Here is a 21,140-nt window from a genome sequence, read left to right as displayed (position 1 = left end):
GCTGGGAGCGTCCTCCCTCCGGTGCCGGCCGGTTCAGCGGGGCCGCGGCCGCGGCGCGGGCGAGCCCCGCCCCGCCCCCCCCCCCGCGCCAGGCGTGGCGGAGCCGCCGCGGCCCGCCCCAGGGCGGCCGCAGGGCCGCGGTGAGGACCTCGGAAGTGGCGGGAGCCCGTCCTTCTGCCGCGGAGCGATGGTCGCGGGGGCGCCCCGGCCCCTGCCGGGCCCCGGGGAGCCGCCTGCCGAGGGACACCCCGCGCCCGGCCGCTACCTGAGGTGAGCGGCCCGGCCCGCGGGACTGGGGCGAGCGGCGCTGGCGGCAGCGTCTCTGAAAGCCCCCGTGCTCGCCGCGCTTTCTGCGTGCGGAGGCGGGTGGGGGCGGGGGCGGGGGCTGCATGACCCCGGGAGCGGGCACCCGCGCGTCGGTTCCAGCCGTTGGTTTCTGCGTTAGCTCCCTGCGTCGAGTGCAGCAAACGCCTCCGAGCTCGCGTGGCTTGATTGATAGGGAAGCCGTTAGAATTTTTTTTTGTCCTAAGCGAATACAAGCCTGTTAGAACAGCAAAAGCAGCCTCTGTTATGTGTGCTGAGGAGAGCCGGTAAGAGCTGTCAGTAAAAGTTACTGTACGGACTCGTGAGGAGTAGCTGTTTCTATGCACTTTACACCCAGTACGTCCTTGTTTTTGGCAACAGCTGCTGTTTCTCTGCATACCACATGCAGTCTTTCACAGTTAAGACTGCTCTTTCCTGTACTATGATTCCATATTTTTAAGAGGTGTCTTTTAAAGTCTAATTCTATGAAGATAGATGCCTGTATAGAAATAAACATGATATTGACTCCCACTCACATTCTTCAATTCTTTGCCTGTAGTAACTTCTGTGAACTGAATTCAGCTAGTTGTCTCATGAATGGAATTGGCTCTTCCAGAGTGAATAATTAATTATGGCTTTTTAACTGTTTGCCCAATGTTTATCTTGTTAATCATTTATTCAAACTTATTGTAGGAACTAGAGATGCTGCAATGTAGTACAAATGCATATAGTTCATGTAATTAAAGAGGTAGTTTTTCAAGTCTTCAATTTCACAGTTAATTCTGTTCACTGGAAGTAAACTTAGAAGATAGGAAAAAATTAAAAAAAGAAGTGTCAAAACTGATATTATACCAGTACAACTTACAATCTTTGCAATAGCCAAATAGATGGCTAACACATACTTCATCCCAATTCTTGAGAAATCTTTGTATTTTTCTTTAAACTGTACATTTACTTACTTTGTGTTTAAAAAAGTATAGGAGAAAAGCATGCAATAAGTTCTGTCACCAGCTAGCTTCTCATCACCTATCTGTATGCTTTGTTTTCTTCCATATCAATATAATCCATGAGTAAACTGTAAGACAGCATTTATTTGCCATAAGTTTAAAACTTGAACCAACCCTGACCTTATCAGATTCAGAAATTAGAAGTGTTAACCTAGAACAAGAAAGATGTTAACATCCATAGTGAATGCTAACATGCACTGGCTCCATACAACTCACATCTAAGCCTGATATGGGACATCTAATAGTTCAAAGTATTTTCAAATGTTTAATACTAACCTACTTAATATTTTAAGACATGCTTGGTCATTTCAGTTCATGTGTTAACATGCAGTTTGGAATATTGAAGTACCAGTAAATAAAGATGTGATGCTTACCGTGTTTTCTGAACAGAACTAATACAGTATTTTGATGTATCACAGGTAAATTTTTCCATAACCTTATGGAGAAAAAGGACTTTGAAGCATGGCTTGATAACATTTCTATTACATTTCTTTCTCTGACGGACTTGCAGAAAAATGAAACTCTGGATCACCTGATTAGCTTGAGTGGAGCAGTCCAGCTCAGGCACCTCTCCAATAATCTAGAGATTCTCCTCAAGAGGGACTTCCTCAAACTTCTTCCGTTGGAACTTAGCTTTTATCTATTAAAATGGCTCGATCCTCAGACCTTACTCACATGTTGCCTCGTCTCTAAGCAGTGGAATAAGGTCATAAGTGCCTGTACAGAGGTATGGCAGACTGCATGTAAGAATTTAGGTTGGGAAATAGATGACTCTGTTCAGGACCCTTTACATTGGAAGAAGGTTTACCTAAAGGCTATTTTAAGGATGAAGCAACTGAAGGACCACGAAGCCTTTGAGACATCCTCTTTGATTGGACACAGTGCCAGAGTATATGCACTTTACTATAAAGATGGACTTCTGTGTACAGGTAGGAAGTTCAGAAAACTTGGAGTCTTAAAATTCTTGGTCTGTTTTTTCCCTATGTGATTAGTGACAATTTGATTTTTCTTAGCAGGCGAGTTATTTTCATGGTGCTAACTCAGATTAAGGTATTCAAAATGCATGTTTTTGCAATTTTTGAAACACCTGGCACACTAATAAGCTCACTGGTTACTTCAATAGCAAGACTAAAGACACTTATTTCTTTGTTTAAAAAAAAAGGCCAACAGTGCTGCTTATATAATGCTTCAGAACAGTAAGCCCCTTTGAGAAGTACAGATATATTAGCTATCCTCTTAGAGGATACCTTATTCAGATTAAAGGGACCTCATTTGGACTCTGGTCACTGCAGTCTTCGAAGTGTGGCAGGAAAAGTCTGTCTTCTTTGCAGCGTGACAATTTCTGTGATACGATCTGTAAGCTCTTTCAATTCTTAACATAATGTAAATGCATGTATGAAGACTTGTAAACTAGATCTAACCTTGCTACTAGTCTGAATTACACATTGTAATGATGATTTCAACTTCCTTCCTAAAGGCTGCAGACTTCAAGACTACAGTTTGACCTTAGGAATACACCCAGACCAAATATGAAACCTTAAGTAAGAAAGAATAGTAACAAAGTTACAGTGAACTGCTGCCAGAGCATATTCCAAGGAATTCCTAACTATGCCACTTGAGACAACAGTGCTGTAGAATAAGCTGGGAGTACTGGCTAGTACTCCCACGTTTGTTGGTATATTAAGATTAGGAGAAACTAGGAACTAGTCTCCAGCCAGTCTTTCGCTCCCCTAGTTAGCAGGGAATGAAAATGCTCAGGAGGCGGCATTGTCAAACCTTACTGAAAAACAGCTCACTCTTTTATGCTGAAACCACCTGTAGAGAAAATGGGTGAAAGGGTCCAGGTTTTATTGTGTTCTACAAAGCAAGCAGGCTTGAGTTATGGTTATGCATTTAAAAAGCAAACAAACAAACAAACAAAAAAAAACCAACACAACTTTGGAGGAGAAAGGAAGCCAGTGGGCAAAGGGGCCTGGTATTCACCTGCTGTCTTTTCATCTTTCTCTACAAAGAAACTTATGGACTCCTTTTCTACCTGAAGCAAACTAAGGCTTGCAGTATAGTCCATGGCTTTGCAAACCTGAAAGTGTTCTATCATATAAAACTTTGATGCATCTGTTTCAGTAGATACCATCAAGCAGACGGAGTGCTGAAATCCACTGAAGGTTCAAAAAGGGTATGGGAAACTGGGAGGCCAGACGCCTCAGCTCAGCTGAGATGAGAACAGGAGGCTTCAGTGTAGCACTGAGACTTAAAGCAGCTTGAAAGCACTACCTAGTGAGAAAATGCTATATGAAAGGGAGACCAGTATAAAATTGGAAACATTACTTACTCTTTGCTTCCAACTATCCTGTTCTTTCATATTCTAGGATCAGATGACTTGTCTGCAAAACTGTGGGATGTAAGCACAGGTCAGTGCATATATGGTATCCAGACACATACTTGTGCTGCGGTGAAGTTTGATGAACAAAAACTTGTAACAGGATCTTTTGATAACACAGTAGCCTGTTGGGAATGGAGCTCTGGGGCCAAGACTCAGCATTTTAGAGGACACACAGGTGCAGGTACGTTAACCTTTTCAATTTTTATGTTCACCAGTCAAGTAACACTCGTTACCATCAAACAAATCATAATTTAAATTAACTCTTTGCAGACTACCTTTTTCTTTTTGTCCTAAGTCACCTTTTGGGGGAAGTAGCCAAAACTGATGTAGATCTTTCTGCCCTTGAATAATGCCAAGGCTTAGCCATATAGTATTATGTCTGTGTACCTGCAAAACACTAAGTGCTGTGGTGATTCAGTGTTTTGGAGTCTGACAAAAAGATGCAGATCCTAGGTAACAGGGGGCACATGTCAGTCGGAGTTCCTTACATCCCCAAACTGGAGAGGGGTTTACAGGGAAGAGCATGATAGGACCCGAGAATCTGTATTTGCATGTCTCATAATGAAATTTTCCATCCTCTCCTACAACATATCAGCAATTCAGCTGTAGGTCTCTCTTTGGAGTAAGGAGATACAGCAAATGTACTAATCCTGCGGGAATTGACTTACTAGAACTCTTGCAATATAAACTAGCTTATTTAAGTTGTGCTTTGCAACCAAACTGGAACCACTGATTTACATGTTGTAATTTGGACAAGAATCAGTAATTTTGCAATGTAACCCTAGGAGTCCAGAGTAACAATTCAAGTATACAATTTAAGAACAACAGTTAAAGCTGCAGTAGTGTATGAATTTTGAGGCTACTTGACTTAATTAGTGTCTCACTTACGGAAAAACATGTGCATAGAGACTGGTATTCCTCATTTAGAACCCTCTTTGCTTGTAGTTTTTAGTGTGGATTACAATGATGAACTTGATATTCTGGTCAGTGGCTCTGCAGACTTCACTGTGAAAGTATGGGCCTTATCAACAGGAATGTGCCTGAATACCCTTACTGGACACACGGAGTGGGTCACTAAGGTGGGCATATTGATTTTTAATTAATCTTGCAAAACACTCATTTGCAAGAAGTTTGCTCATATATTTTGTATTTCTATTTCCTAACCCTAATCCTGCACCTAGGTATAGAATCTGAAGAACCTGAGGAAACGCAGATACTGCAAAATAACATTTCAGCAGAAGAGATAATTAATGCGGCTGTAATAAAACCTTTCACACCATTGAATAATTTCTATTCCAAAGCAGCTGGAATAATACTATGCATCAGTATTTGATTCAAAGACTGAATGAATACCGTGATTCTGAGAGAAAGCAACTTTAAAAATGAAATAGAATAACCAATGATTTTGATAACCAAAAATCTAAGCATGAGAAGTGTTTCCAAGTCAGGAAACAGTATTTTTCATCCGAGTATTCCAGAACTTGGAAGGTGATAGAGAGGAGAATTCTAGAGAGGAAGTGTATATGTTAGCTAATTAATATAGTAAGTTAAAACAAGTAAAAACAGGAAAAGTGCAGATTCTAGTTTCCCTTTGGTTGCTAAAAGTATCTGTATTGCCTTCTTAGAAGAATACAGTACTCATATTGTCAATGAATTAGAAAATGCAAATGAAAGTTTGGGTAGTTAAGAGCATCAAAATAAGTAATTTCATCCTTAATATATTCCTTCAATTACAGGTAGTTTTGCAGAAGTGCAAAGTCAAATCTCTTATGCATAGTCCTGGGGATTATATTCTTCTAAGTGCAGATAAGTATGAAATCAAGGTATGTACCATATATAATATACTTTGCAGTATCCAGGTAAATTGAATACTTGAGCGCTTCTCTGAAGTTGGCAAAGAATATATGGCTGTATTCTCTCCCATATTCCTTGCTTGTAAAGTTGTGTACAAAACAGGTAACTCTTTGGAAGCGAACTTTTCAATGCTTTTCTTCATGTTTAGATTTAAATAAAGGTACCAAATACCTAGGTGTGCTTTGAGTGGTAGGTCTAGGGGAATGCTAATGCAAAATAATAGTGCTTTTAGTGCTTGCCTAATGTGCTAACTTCAAAGTGAAACACTTGCTACAAATATTGCTGTTGTTGGGGGTCTTTTGAGTTGAAGGGTGCTGCAAATACATTATGGCTACAAAAGTGTTTCATAACTGAAATATTCCTTCTGTGTCCAGTTGGATGATGGGATCTGCTGATGTTTTTAAAAACAGCCAAGCAATCAGCTTTCACTGGGATTTTTCAGGCTACAAGCAATACATTCTGAAACAATACTATGAGACAGGACGTTATGGGAATTGGAATTCCCACCTAAAGGAGAAAAATAATTCTGAAGAACATGCACATTTACTGGCTGTTTAAAAAGAGACTGTGACCCTTGCTCTATTTTTGTAATGGTTAATAATTTGAATATTTTACAGTCTTAAACTGTCTTTTAATTGTAGATTTGGCCTATTGGAAGGGAAATAAACTGCAAGTGCTTAAAAACATTATCTGTTTCTGAAGATCGCAGCATCTCCTTGCAGCCCAGGCTGCACTTTGATGGTAAATACATAGTGTGCAGCTCAGCTCTAGGACTGTACCAGTGGGACTTTGCCAGCTATGATATTCTCAGGTAAATATTTCAGTTTGAGACTAAGGTGTGTAAACTTATTCTAGCATTCTTCATTAAGTAACAAGTAGAACATATTACTTTTAGTTTTAACAACTTATTTTAGATGTAGGCCAAAAGAGTCTTGATAAAAATTCTGAAAGTTCTGTGAATGTCTTACTTTACGCAGATTGCCAGGTTGTCTTCTAACTAAAACTCATTACATTTCATCTGTTGATATTAACCATTTGATTCCTATTTTGTTTTCTGGCCCCGAGTCAAGTCATCTTTTGTATAAGCTGAAGAGTTTCAGCATAGACTAAAATCATACTGCCAGCTGCAACTCCTAGTAGTGACTAGGAGTTAATGCTACCGTGCAGACTGCTGTACAGAAGGCCAATTTAGAGAGGCATTTGGTGGTGCAAGAAATTAAAAGAACTGTTTTTCCTTATAGCACTGCTGAACTGAGATCTGTCATTCTTGATAACTACAGAATGATAGTGAAATCTGTCAGACCGCGGAGAGGGCTCAAACGAAACGAGATGACATTGTTTCATTAAACACTTAGAATGAGGCTCTTTCTGTTAGAAATGGTGGCATCAAAGATAGATTATTAGACATTATAGAACTGTTAAAAGGCTCTTAACTGAAATGGCCTGAATATTTGTAGTGCATCCTACCATAAGATGATTTACTCCAGGACAAGTGCTTCTTCTCACTAAGAATAATTCAGTAATTTTACCTCTTAGTCTGTCCTCCCATTTTTCAGAAGGACATACAGCAACCTGTGCTGCTGAGAACACACTTCCGTCTCAGTACATTTTTGTACCCCAGTTCTGTACTTCATGTAATGCTATAATCAAATGCTCTGGTCAGTGGTGGGAAACTCATTCCCTCCAATTTCTGTTTAAGTTTTATTTAGCAAGGCAAAAAACCCTCAAATACTGTTATTTCTCCCTAAGACGAAAATGTTTAGCCTAGGCTAATGTCAGTAACACAGCATTCTGTTAAGGATCAATCCTGAATGAGCTATATTACTATCAGCAGGGGGCATTTTTATGTTTTATTTCCAGCTTTTTAAAAGAGCAGTCAAAAGAATAATAAGAGGTTGTTCCTCTTAATTTAAGGAGGCTGAGGTTTCAAATCCCTATGACAATTTGCTGTTTCATGCATATTTGGAAACAGACTTCTTTTTTTTCCCTTGAACTATGCAGAATCCTTTTCAAGCCTTAACCTCTACTTATATTTAAAAGGGTCTGTCCTGAATGCACAAAGCCAGAATTGAAACCTCAGGGTAAATGTTCAGTTGCTTGAAGTAATTTGAAAAATTTGCATCAGGCTTTTCTAAATCATTTGGGAATGATGATTTTAGACACTTAACTGCTGTAGTCACACATAAGGATTTATTTATAGTAAAGCAAGTTCACAACTACATAGTGACACGGTTTCTAACGATATTGTCTTATCTTCTAGGGTTATCAAACCTCCTGACTTTTCAAATGTGTCCTTGCTGGGCTTTGGAGAGATATTTGCTCTACTGTTTGACAACAGATACCTGTATATAATGGACTTGAGGACAGAAAAACTGATAAGCCGCTGGCCTCTACCAGAGTATCGGAAGTCAAAGAGAGGTTCAAGCTTTTTGGCTGGTGAAATGTCTTGGTTAAATGGACTAAATGGCCAAAATGATATGGGCTTGGTTTTTGCCACCAGTATGCCAGACCACAGTATCCATTTGGTATTATGGAAGGAACATGGCTGAAAAGATCACACATGGCAGAATCTTCAGGAATATCTGGACTATCAGCAGTGTGTCCATAAAATAAGACTTTGCATGAACCAAAGTTGCACACCTAATGGTATCGTCATGCAATGCACAATCACTTACTTTTATTTGGGCATTTGGGAATGGGTTGTTTTTGACATAATGCAACACAGCATGCTAACAATATTCACCACTAAATTTTATCTGTACTCATGTTTAAGCATACTTATTTGGGCTCTGAAGCATAGCTTGTAAAACTTAAACCATTCAAATCCACCATTAAGTCTAAAATGAAGTAGTATTTGACCTGACTTCTGCCCTATTTTTTGTTTTTGAAACAGAAGGTGAAGCTACTATTTTAGAACAATAGGCTTTTGTACACATGACAGCAAATACTGGTTACAGTGCATGGCTGTTTAACTCAAATGAGAACACAGTAGATCCTCTCTCCCTCGTATCAGTCACTTCAAGACTTTTTTTCCTTATGATAGCTTTAAATGCTTAGCCTTTGAAATTGAGGAATCAATTTAATCCTTTGACTAGGATCAGATGTTAACAGCAATAATTTGTTTAAGCTCAGAAGTATGTTGAGGCAAGCTTTCCTCCGCCAGAATGAGCCAACTTTTCAGGTACCTGATAAAGCTTGCCACAGCAACTAGCCTTAGGGTACCTCTGCCAGTATTTATCATATTTGCCGATGGTGCAATTGGGACAGAAACTACTCATTAACACCATTGATTAAATTCATTGTGCTGCTCTAATAGCTGTTCAGTGGCACAAATATTAAAGGACCAGTTTGGACCATGTCTTGGTCATCTCAGGACATACTCCCTCTACAGAGTTCTTAAGTATCTCACTCAGAGTGGTTTGATCAGTATTTTATAGTCCCATGTTTCCTACAGATTGTGTGAGAATGTAGCTTAGTTCATCAGTAGGTGGAAATACAATGAAAGGAAAGATAATGTTCAATCCCTACAGCAAGACTTGATCTTTTACACTAAAGGCAGCCTAGCAGCCATTCACTTTTTGCAAAGAAGGCAGTTAATTTAATGATGTGCTTAAAGTAGTTGTTAACTGTAGATTGGAAAGCAGGGACAAATAACAGTGTGACTGCCATGTCTTTGAGAATCAACGTTCTGAAAAAGAAAAGAATAGGCATAGAAAAGGTCTTCTGCTTTCATCAGCTGTAGGAGATCTGATGTAAAGATGAATTAACTATTGAGCAGCAAATATTTATCCACATACTTCTGTGGAATTTAATGTACTTAAACATTGTATCTGAGACATCTGAACTCCCATACTTTAGAAGTGCGTTGGGTGGGGGTTTTTTTTCTTTTTTTTTTGACAATAAAGTCTCCCCTTAGTGTCACTTTTTTTACACAACTTTAAAACAAAAGTTTGAATGAAGATTGACTCAGGTACCTGAAAAGATAAAACTGCCTATCATAGATATTCTTAATATGATTTTTATTGTCACAGGATCAGTAGAGACCTCGTTTCTTAAGTGCTACTGAATGAAAGCCCATGTTCCCAAAGGTACATGATATAAATTGTACCTATGGAAGGGGAGTTTCTATGTGCAAGAATCTGTACTTGAGTGATGTGACAGAAACTGCATGAAGTCACAGTGGATCAGCATCCCTTGAATACAAGGCTACAGGCCTAAATACTGAGTTTTCCACCTTTATGCACACAAACTTATTTTTGAGAAAGTACCTGTAGTCAAGGGTTTTATCAATTAGAAGCCAAGGTCACAGCTTTTGTTTCAAACCGTGCTGACTGGGCACAGGTGATGATCTCTTAGAACTTTTACTATCTCATGCATAAGTGAAGAAAATGTTCATGAAACAGAAAGCTTTCAATAACTTGTCTTGAAATCCAGCTATCATCACTTAACATGGACATAACTACTGTGCTTAATGTGTGCAGTAATTCAGATTACTGTAAAGAAGCCACATTAAGATGGACCATCTATAAAACATTATATTAGCTTTGAAAGTTTAGTTGAGAGTCCTTCATAACAGGAAGTTAGACAGGAACATGCCAAAAATGTTGCAATCAATTTGATTAAATATGAATTAGATATATGGACTGTAAGATTGGGGGAAAATTGGCTGTACTGCCAGGCTCAGATTGGTGATCAATGCTAGCAAATCCAGCTGGAAACCAGTTACAGGTAGTGTTCCTCAACAGCTAGTACTGCGGCCAATATCATTGAACCTCTTTATTAGTGACCTGGATGATGCAACAGAGCATACTCTCAGCAAGTTATTGGACAATATGAAGTTGGCTGCGAGAGGGGGCATCATGGGAAGAGAAAGCCATTAATATACCAAAGAGTAGGGATGCTAGTCTGAGGAACCTTGACAGACAGGAGAAATGGGCTGACAGAAACATCATGAAGTTTAATGAGAGCAAATGCAAAGTCCTGCACTTGAGACACAACCATGCCACGCAACAGTATAGATTGGAGCAGGTTTACAGGAAAGGATCTAAGCATTCTGGTGCACAACAAATTTAACAGGACTCAGTACTTCAACAAGACGTGACAGAGAAGGACACCTGTATACTGAGCTGTACTAGCCAGTGCATAGCCGGCAGGTCAAGAGAAGGGAGTCTTCCTCTCTGTTCAGGACTTGAGATCACATCTGCAGCTATGTCCAATATTAAGCACCTGAGTATAAAACAGGTATTACCGTACTGGAACAAGTCCAGTGACAGGCCTCAGAGATGGATAGGGGGCTGGAGTATGCAATGTCTAAAGAGAAGGTGTGAGAGCTTGGTTTGTCCAGCCTTCAGGAGAGAATTGGGGGGGGGGGGGGGGGGGGAGTGGTAGACATCTTACTGCAGTCGCCAACTACCTAATAGGAGGATGTAGAGAAGACAAAGTCAGACTTCTCTTAGAGTCTTGCAGCAGAAGGACAAGAGCCAATGGTCACAAATTGCAACAAGAGAAATTCCAGCAAGCTCTAATGAAAAAGTTTCCACTATGAGGTAGTTTAACGCTGGAACAGGTTGCCCAGATAGGTTATGTGTCCAGCTTATCTGGACAAAGACCTGAGACCATCCTACCTTACGCTGCTTTGAGCAGGGAGTTGTACTGCAAACCTCCAGATGCACCTTCTAAGCTATATGAGCCTCTAATTCTAATTGGCCCCTTGCCAAGCAAATTGCTACCATTGCAGCAGGCACCTTTGACATTACCAGAGCTTCCAAAGTTTCCTGATCTATATCATCTTGGCAGATGCTGCGACCGTGAAGCAGCTACTACAGCTTGTTAAAGCTGTGAAATACTGGTGGGAAAGGGATTCTGCTACAGGTATTTCCCAAGTTCCAAAAAATTTTGAACAACTTAATATTCTTAAGTTTGCCTTTTCTCTGCTGTGGCAGAGCATGAAAGCAGACAAGCAAGATGGGAGGCCTCTGATACACTCTATCTTCTAGTTTTACCCTTTCAGTTTTATAAAACAAGGTTTTAGCATAAGTCTAATAGCAGCTGGTGATTATTGCAGCCATGATTACAAAGTTACTTGCAGACTGTTTCCTGAAGACTGCCAAATAGAAGTTTCACATGGACATTTGATGACTAATGATGTTATCTGCTAATGAAGGAGCTTCATAAGGATATAAGTATGCGCCACCACAGAACAGAAGAGGCAATGAAAATGTGATGGACTAAAAGCTAAATAAAAAAAAAGCTCACTCTAATCTCCCCCTTCCCCTCCCCCCCAAAAAAAATTTGCTTGTGGGGCTTAGCAAATATGACACATGACTAAAAGTGAGAAATTACAGTGAGTGTATTTTTTCACTTGTTTTTCTTTCCATCTGATCCTTAGATTAGAAATGAATAATTACATTGTGCTTATTTACATAGTGGTTGGGAAAGAAAGATCTGTAACTTTACACCCACATAATGAAGCAACACAAAACAGCTTACCAGCCATATAAAGAATTAAAATCTACCTGGTGTCTGATTCTGGTGAATGAAGAAACAGGTTGTTATGAGTCTTCAAGGCCTGGGGGGGAAAAAAATACCCCCTCAAAAAAAAGTATTGTATCATAAGTAGCCATCATTCCTTACTGTCTTCCCACATGGAAACAGTCTTCCTTCAGTTCACATCATCAGTCTGTATCCCTTGCCACTATTTTAGAGAATTCCAACACAAAGCAGCACTTCCCTCTTAATTAATTCAGAACAGCTGTGGTAGCAAAAAAGGTGCCACCCTTGTTAAAGTTACAGCTCTCACAGACTTATGCAGTTGTTTGAGTTAGCAAAACTCTAAAAGCTATGTTTAGTGTTACAATAAGTCACCACTTTAACAAACCCTATTCCCAAGAATGTAAGTTGTCTTTTTAAAAATTGAAACAGGTATATTTACTCAGTCATTTTCACAATGCGTTAGTTTATCTTTTACACAATTTTGATACATAAGAATTTTGTACCCAAGTCATAACATACAAACTACAAGAATTCAGGAATGCTATTTTTAATACTAATGATTGTAGTTCTAATTCCAGCCTATATTTATAGGCTTACAGCTTTTAGCATGATTTAAATCATCTGAGTCATACTGATAATTGTTTATTGAAAACGAACTCATGTTATACTTGCCAGAAGAGGTAATACCATCTACATCAATCTTTTGTATTTGACATTAAATGACACAGCTCTGCTACAAATTCCTGTTTCCCTTAAAAAGAGGTACCTCCAATACATGATAGACCTAGTGCTGCAGTTGGTGTATTTTTCTATTCTCCAGCTGTCATTCTAATGAGTTCCAGTGTAAATGCCAATGTGGGTCTCCATCTGGAAGATGCTGTTCCAAGCCATGTCTAAGAGACACCACTAAACACAGCTGTATTTTTCAGCAGCCACTAAATGCAGCTCTATTTTTTTTTCCACACAGTAGTTTAGAGATACAGATAACCAAAAACTCATTCATTGCTTCTTCAGGCAGTTTACAGGATGTTGTACTAGGCACAACATCTGTGAGAGTGGGAAAGGAAAAAGAGAAAGCAGGAAAATCTTATTCCAGCAGGGTCAGTTCCTATGCCTTGAATGATGCCCTTTCATACTTACAGGCAGTTAAAAGAGAAATTATCATTGTGCCTCTGCTCTCACATTCAGAAAGCTGCAGGAGAGACTTTATCTGAGGAACTCAGTTCTGTACTAGAGCTTGATCACTCTGGATTATTACAAGGTACCATATTTCAGGTCACAGATAAAATAGATTTACCCTCATACAGTGCATAAAAGGAATGTTTCCCCCAAAGCTTTACAACAATCTTTGTCTGGAAATATTTCCAATGTGAGCTTTAAGTGATACCCTCTGCCCCCGCCATGGACACGCTCTCCACTTTCCTTCCTTACAACCAAGGTTTCACTTTTGAGCTTGCGGTACTGTTTCATATAGCACTTTGTTAACATTCATGATTAATGACGAGTTATATCTCCACAGCGTTGTATCCCTGATGAGGGACTCTCGGGGAAGGTTTCCTTGGAGGGGCACTCGACAATGATAAACAAGGGCAACATCCACGGGAACACTCACACTGTTCCCATAAGCACGTAGGACGGAGTGGACTGAAGTCTGAACCACCTTTCTCGGATCGATTATCATTTTTTTGGGATTGATTACCTCTTTCCTGTCTGGCTCTCTGTGAACGTGCTGCAGTATGTTAACACCTGGCACGATATTCCAGGACGAAATGTTGAACGTGTGGGTGGATATGGTTTCAGGGAAGATATGATTCTCAAAGAGGAAAATGCCAGTCCCTGGGTTTTGTTCTTGAAGACTGCTCATCATTGTTTTCCAGTCTGGGTGCTTAAGGGGAAGAATTATTTCATCAGCATCATTAAGAACTACAAACTTGCTCCTCTGCATGTTACGATATACACAGTCATTCAAAGCTGTGATTTGTCCATAGTAGCCAATGTGTGTTCCATCTTGCGTGAAATGCCATTTAGAAGAAACCTTGAGGTGTGAATGTATTGGCCAGGGAATTATCTCTACGGTTCCTTCTTCCATATAAAACTTCAAAACTTTCTCCATCAGCTGGCTGCAGCTGTTCTTATAGATCACCACTTTCTGTACCCCAAGAATCTTATACATCTCCATACTCTGTATAAACTGCAAGACATTGTTGTAATTTCCGAACATGGCAGAGATGCAGACAGTGAAGTCAACAGAAAAGGTCTCGGCCTTGCGGTTTCTAATTTCAAAACTTGGCAGCTGGTCAATATTTCCATGTGGGGACCAATGGATCGACACATGTGTTGGATCGCAGTTTTGGGGTTCCAGACAAACTATGTCTGCTGCACCGTAAGGGAATCCAAATCTATCGGAATGAACATCAATTTTTGATTTTGATACATATATCTTCCCATGAGGCTGACAGCAGAACCAGCAGTAAAGTTCTTTTACATCTTCATGGTGAACAATCCCAATCACACGGGTGACTTTGCTTTCTCTGTCATCAAAGTATGGGGCAATGATAAAAGTTTTGTTACCCCTTAATGCTGTTATTGTGTTATTGGCAATTTCCCCTCGACATTTGCTACCTTCTTGAATTATTTTTGGCAGGAGAGAAAGTCTCTGTAACCTAAGATAAGAAATTGTGACCATTGAGGTTAGAGTAATAATGCACACAGCAGCAGCGAAGTAAGATTTTTTCCCACCACAGAACTTTCTGAATTTATCTAAATGTGGATGCAAATTTCTTTGTCTTTGCAGTTTACACTCCCGCATCTGCAAGAAAGAAAATGCATAACATTAGATAATATTGACTTATGTTCATTGCTCAAGAATTTCGTAAACAAGATAAGGGGACAAATATCTATTACTGTGCACTGACCTATCAGTGACTTGGTCAATGTGCTTTTATGGAAAACAAGTCACAGATCATGCCTTTAATGAACAGTACTGTCCGTGACTCTCTGAATGTCCCTGCATGTCAGAGGAATGGAACAGTTCCTGTACATGGAAGTTTCTTTAGGTACTGTGAGAGAATATGATAGAGGTATATATGACCATCAATAAGCAGCAGAACAGGAAGCCATTGCTCATTATTTTCCATAATCCAGATTTTAGAACATCCAATTAAGTAATTATACAGTAATTTTAAAGCAAAACAAAACCACGTTTGTTTTCTCTACACAGTGTATAAGTAAATTACACACAAACAAAACGCAGCTGGGCTTACCACAGAAAAATTAGGGGCAAAATTATGACTGAAATGAATACAGGATTAAGCAAGTTCATAGAAAACATGGCAATTAGGGACTATTATACATGATGGTCCAGATACTATCTGTAACTTGTAAATTCCCTAACCTGCAGTTCATCATAGGTGAGACAGTACATACAGAGAAAGGTCATTTGATACAATTCAGCAGAAGACAAGTGACTCAATGGAAGTATAAAACAGTTCCACTTAGGAGTGCTACCATACTTAGTATTGTGTAAGGCAGGGATTGTACGGAAGGCAGCCTCATATTATTCTCACTGGAGATCTGGGTCTGCTGACAGTGCTGTAATGCCCGCAGCCCTTGGCATAGCTCTGGAGGGTGAGGTCTTCCTCCCCTGCTGCTGCAGGCACAGTCACCCCTGAGCACCTGGAGGGCCAAAGTCCTCAGCAGCAATCACATGCTGGCAGGTGTTGAGGTTTGAAAGGGAGCTCATGGCACCCTTAAGCAGTAATTTCTGCAAGTGGAGCTCAAATTAAAATTTTCTTTACAAATTCATCTTTAGAGATCCAGATATAATGAGTAGTAAGGGGACAGCAAACCTCTTCAAAGGCCTGCTTGTACCACACGCATTCTTGGAAGAAGAGTGCCCCAGATTAATCAAATTACACTTACTTAAATCATAAAAACTGGACTGGGTAGGAGAAAGTGTCCCCGACTTCCAGCAAGAGTGGGATAAAATTCCCACATGGAATAAACTGATTCTACTGCAGAAGATGAAGGAGTTTCTAGTAGGCATGTCACTGCTGCATAGAGTCAGCTGCTGAGAAGAATATCAGTGCTGCCAAAAGACCCAGATTTTTATGTGTATAATTTATAGAGAAAGCAGGTAGCAATATCATAGATGTAGTAGATTTTGGAAGTTTGTCATATTTCTTGTCCTTCCACTTGCTTCTCAAGAGTCATAATGTAGTTACTTGCTATGTTTTTTAAGTATCTTCAGAGAGTATGCACATACTAAATCTCTGAGTAACATGTTTTGGAAAAAAATGTTATTAATCTATTGTAAAATCAGAATTAGACCTTTTTTTAATATATATTTCACACATTGTATAAAGATATTTTGAGAGCTTCTACTTCAATATACTTTTGTGATATAACAGAATATTATTATTTTAACTTTATAGGAGCAAAGTAAGAATAAGACAAATCTAGAAAGCATACAAACACCTAAAAATCTATAGTTTTCACCCAGAGATCATACTCAGCACCTCCATAATTTTGGAAGTGCCTAAGTTCACTGACAACTTCACCATTTGGCTTGAAAAGTTCTTTAAGGGCCTGCTTTTCTGTGTTAACAAATTTTCCAAAATTAGTAATCTAACTTCTGAATCTCAGTCACATTTAGGCAGAAGATAATTGCCCAAGCCTTCAGAAGAATGAGCAATACTTCCCCCAATTGCTCTCCCCTCAGAAATAAAAGTAAAAAGATATAAGGTCACAACATAACCCTTAAAATGCCCCATTTTCAAAGACTGAAATGATTTATAGCAGCCTTCGACAGCTCCCAATAATTTGCTTTGCAGTGCCGAATTGTCATAGGGCACCACAAATCTCACCACACCACGCTAGGGACAAGGCGGAACAGCAGCAGCAGGCTGCACTGACTTCATTGTGTCTCTGAAGTGGAGAATCTCCCCCAGAAATACTTAAAATTTAGAGCAGAACCAAAAACAAGTGTATGGTTAAAAGCCTGATACTGTCATACAACTTTCTGCTGGAGAATTGTGACTAAGAACAACTCAAAATTTGTAAGCCTTTTTTTTTAAAACAAACATTCTAAAGTTAGGCAAAAAGCTTACCTTGAACATTTACTAATCTTATTCTCAGGTTTTTATATAACTTAGCATTCTTACAACATACAGTACGTCCCATTTAACATTTATCCTTGATCTTACGTAAAATATTGTTCAGTCCTATAGAATAAATAATCTTTACTACAGAAATATCACAACATATCAACATTAAAAAATGTAATTAATTTATTACCTGTTATTTTGTTGTTTCTTCTGCTTTTGTTGGCTATAAATAATGAAAAACAATCTTTTCAACTGCATTTTGAACAGGGAGCAGCTGAAAGCAAACATACCTTTTAAAAGCAGACAGAGGAGTGAAGTTTTGTTTAGTTCTCCAACTGGTTCTCCAGAAGGTTACTTTTTGGTATGGTATATCTTCCAATTGCTCAATTCTATTCAGAAGAAAAACACTTTAAAGTTTTTAAGATAAATTGCAAGAATTGTTCAATACAGAATGAGACGAGGGAAAAAAAAAATGTAGATACAATACCTAAGGTACTTGCCAACACATTTTATTTCAAATGCTTGGTGTGCCTTAATGTCAGTAACAGCATCCACACCTACCAGAAAAACAAGTTTTCCTTCTTTTGAGCAAGGCATACAGCTGCCTTCCAACAACTTAATTTAAATTATAAACCTGCATGAGGAATTGGTCAAGCAAATCAAATCTAGGTTCTTAGGTGATTTTTTTTTTTTTTTTTTAAGTCTACATAGTTAAGTTTCCCTGTGGAACTTACTCTTGCATGTTGCAGTTCATACACATATTTAAAGAGAACTAGAAAAGCTTGCTATACAAAGAAGATAATTTGTATTTGTTGGACACAAATTTTGTAAGCAATATGTTAAAGGCCTAATTAAATGGGTGAATACAGATTCTGATGAGGAAGTATGAGAGAGCGCTGAAACAACAGCAGATTACAGAAACAGAGAAAAAGAACAAAATATAGAAGTCAAGGCATACCAAAACAGAATCTTAGAGAAAAAGAAAGTCCTAATTATTTGGAGGATTAAATTTACTGTTTTCTGATATGTGATTCATGAATTTTGATCTCCTGAGATTAATACCATAAAAATCTGGTACAAATACCTATGTTTAGATTAATCAGATTAATCAGGATTAATCAGGCAGATTAATCAGGAACATTATATTTCTACTCCTTCATTACATAAAGTATGTCTATTAGCAAATTTTAGCTGCAAAAAATATGCTTCCAGCATATTTCAAAGAGTTGATTTACTTCTAATAACAATAACTGTTTCTATTTTTGTGTTTTTTTTACTATTACTATATTATTATTATATTTACAATTACTATTAAAATAGAACATAATACAAACCATGCAGATCTGCTACGTGCTTTAATACTAAATTAACCTAACACTATCAGTAACTACTTTGCACCAGTTTATTCTTCTTCAGTATTCCCCCTAATTTTAAATAGTGTTTCTTCCTCCCTACTGCATTTACATACTATTATGGAGTCATATCCCTCCTAGTCTCCTTTTTTTCTGGTTTTTCATTAAACAAGACAGACTGCTCTAATTTCTACTCATAAGAAACACTCTTCTTGGTCAGCTGCTGCTCTGCATTTGGCGCGGTTTCAATTACTCTCTAGCACAGAAGAACAAGAAATGTATGGTCCTCTTCCATTTGTAAATGACAATGATAAGCCCCTATCCTTGTAAGGAACATTCTTTCTTAACGTATGATCACACTGCACAGATACAGCTGAGCCTGTCTGTCATCAGCCTGAGATTACTACACCAACCTCGTCTTTCACCCGAGAGTGCAGGTACCCAACGTGTTTTCTTCTTTAACAAGGTCAGACTAAAGAGTTCTTGTCCCAGCTGATTGAACTAATCACATTTCTCATTTCTTAGTTGTCTTCCTTCTAAACGCTACTCTAAAGCCTTGTGTCCAATCAAGATCACACTTGCAGACACCTAAATGACCTCCCCCCCTTCTTAAACAAAACAATAACTCCTGTTTTTTTTTTTTTTTTTTTTTTTGTCACATTGCAACACCACGATTGTGACACATTTATTAAGTTTCTGTTATTGGTTCTTCAATAGCTTGTCTGTCTTCCCAGAATTTCGGAATGGAAATTATTCAGTTGCACCCTCCAACTGCAGTGTTGTTTTTGTTTTTAATCTTTGCTATAGTAACTCTTGTCTTCACACCTTCATTCCCATCATCTTTAACTTCCACAGTTAACATTATTCTTACTAAAACTTGAATGAAAGTGCTAATTTAGTTCAAGAGTGGTCCTCAGGCCATTATTAATCTTCCCCACATATTGCCTACAATATGGCCTTCCTTTTGAATTTGTTTTCTTTGTATTGCTACAGCTGAAGATCTTTCCTGATAGTCAAAATTGTTTGCAAAGACTACACTGAGTTTAATTTTTGGTAACTATCACTTTATCCCTACACCTCCTGACTTGTGGTTGTGGTGAGGAATAAACGTATTTCAGGGGGCAACAGAGAGAGATGATTACAAAGTTTCAGCTGCTAATAAGCAGCACTAGATTCAGTAGTACAGGAATGATGAAGGCCTTATCTTTGAACCATCCATGGTCAAACTAAATAGAAGTGGCACTTTTTTTTTTAATAAAAGGTATTCTATACCCTCTGCTTATTGCTTTGCCAAAAGTAACAATATAAAGCACTTATGCTTAAATATAAATAAAAGTTCCAAAGACTAATAATCATTTACCATCTTAATCTAGACTGTCCATCTCTAATCTCTTGATAGATCTTTTTTTTTTTGCAGAAAGACTCTTTGCAGTTCCAGTGGTTCTTCCACTTTTACATGATCCAGTATCTGACGTTTATTGGTTGAAGGTTAAACTGGGGGCAATATTATTCCACTGGTGGTAAAATATTGCTCTAACATAGATTAAGTTGGCCATTTCTATTCTCAATTTGAAGAAGGTAGCGTATAGCATACTTTCATAATACTCGGTTGTGTATTAGGCCTAGCACAAAAGCAAACCATATAATTTTCTGCACATGCATAGGTTTTTCTTTTATAATCTATCGCACATCCAATTGTAAACACAATCATAAGCAATTGTAACAATTGGTTTTTGTGTTCTTTGAAAAGAAACAGTTCAAGCAAAATAAGAGCTGCAGGACAATAGTTAAAAGGTCTCTCCCCCCCCCCCCCCCAGCTTTTTGTCTTTCGCACTGAAACCACTCTTTCAGGAGTTACACATGCTTTAAATCTAAAAGTAAACTCCCAGACTGGGAGTGTATGCTGATGAAGATTCAAAAGAAAAAAAAAAAACCTGTTGTACAATTAATAAACACTTCTAATTTACCAGTAAGGGGTTAACACCAGTACCCCAAAATTACAGCCGACTGCCACCCGATTATGCTACTTGCGGGATGGAAACAACATCCTGAGCCTGGCAAGCCTCTGGCGCAAGCGCAGGGAAGCCAGCGACAGGCTCCCGAGCAGGCGCCGCACGCTGAAGCCCTCCGCCTTCCCAGCGCCTTCACGAGGCCGCGACCCGGCGGCGGCCCCGGAGCGCCGCGCACCCCGGCCCCCGCGGCGCGACCGCAACCGGCCGCTGCGGCGACTCCCGCCGCGGCACCGCCCTGCTGGCGCCGGCAGCGCTCCTGGCGCCGCAGCCCGGGCGGCCCAGGGACTCGCGGGCCTGCTCGCCCCCCGCGCAGAGACGCGGCGGGACGCGCAAAGAGCCCGCGCCCGCGGTCGCCCCGCCGGGGCCGGGAGCTCGCGCCCCTCCCGGCGATGCGGGCGGACTCGCCGGCGCCCCGCTCGCTCGCGGCCGGGGTCGCGGCGCCCCGGCCGCCCCGGTGCCGCCCCTCGGCGGGGCGCCGCGCACGGCAGCGGCCCCCCCCCGGGGAGGAGGTCCCCTGCGCCGGCAGCGGCCCCCGGGGCGCAGGGGGGCGGCGGGGGCGGCGGGGAGCCCCCGCCAGACGCGCTTCCCGGGACCGCCGCGGGGCAGCGGCAGCGCAGGCGGCTCCCCGCCCC

At 39.9% G+C, this 21,140-nt stretch overlaps 2 protein-coding genes across 10 annotated transcripts; one reads left to right on the top strand and one right to left on the bottom strand.

Annotated features, from left to right (window-relative positions):
- The first annotated feature begins 58 nt into the window (after nt 1-58).
- On the top strand, nt 59-8,410 carry FBXW2 (F-box and WD repeat domain containing 2). The gene is made up of 7 exons (XM_064524031.1): nt 59-270; nt 1,730-2,239; nt 3,680-3,874; nt 4,639-4,772; nt 5,430-5,516; nt 6,189-6,358; nt 7,808-8,410. The coding sequence occupies exons 2-7, from the start codon at nt 1,750-1,752 to the stop codon at nt 8,094-8,096; spliced, it is 1,365 nt and encodes a 454-aa protein (XP_064380101.1). The 5' UTR covers nt 59-270; nt 1,730-1,749; the 3' UTR covers nt 8,097-8,410.
- Nucleotides 8,411-12,668: 4,258 nt separating this feature from the next.
- On the bottom strand, nt 12,669-20,836 carry LOC112990446 (uncharacterized). 9 transcript variants are annotated; one of them, XM_064524026.1, is made up of 5 exons: nt 20,464-20,836; nt 19,857-19,964; nt 17,632-17,701; nt 17,435-17,551; nt 12,669-14,848 (listed from the first exon to the last, which is right to left on the bottom strand). In XM_064524026.1, exon 5 carries the CDS (start codon nt 14,846-14,848, stop codon nt 13,481-13,483), a length of 1,368 nt encoding a protein of 455 aa, XP_064380096.1. In that variant the 5' UTR covers nt 17,435-17,551; nt 17,632-17,701; nt 19,857-19,964; nt 20,464-20,836; the 3' UTR covers nt 12,669-13,480. The 9 variants fall into 9 exon arrangements, with proteins under 9 accessions (XP_064380096.1, XP_025967957.2, XP_025967956.2 ...); XM_026112172.2 differs by having other exon boundaries at nt 19,857-20,836; XM_026112171.2 differs by having other exon boundaries at nt 17,435-17,533; nt 19,857-20,836.
- Nucleotides 20,837-21,140: the final 304 nt, after the last annotated feature.

Source organism: Dromaius novaehollandiae, chromosome 20 (assembly GCF_036370855.1).
Source record: "Dromaius novaehollandiae isolate bDroNov1 chromosome 20, bDroNov1.hap1, whole genome shotgun sequence".
Classification (NCBI taxonomy): Eukaryota; Metazoa; Chordata; class Aves; order Casuariiformes; family Dromaiidae; genus Dromaius; species Dromaius novaehollandiae.
Note: the sequence above shows the minus strand (reverse complement) of the source record. Positions and strands in the feature narration are given on the sequence as shown.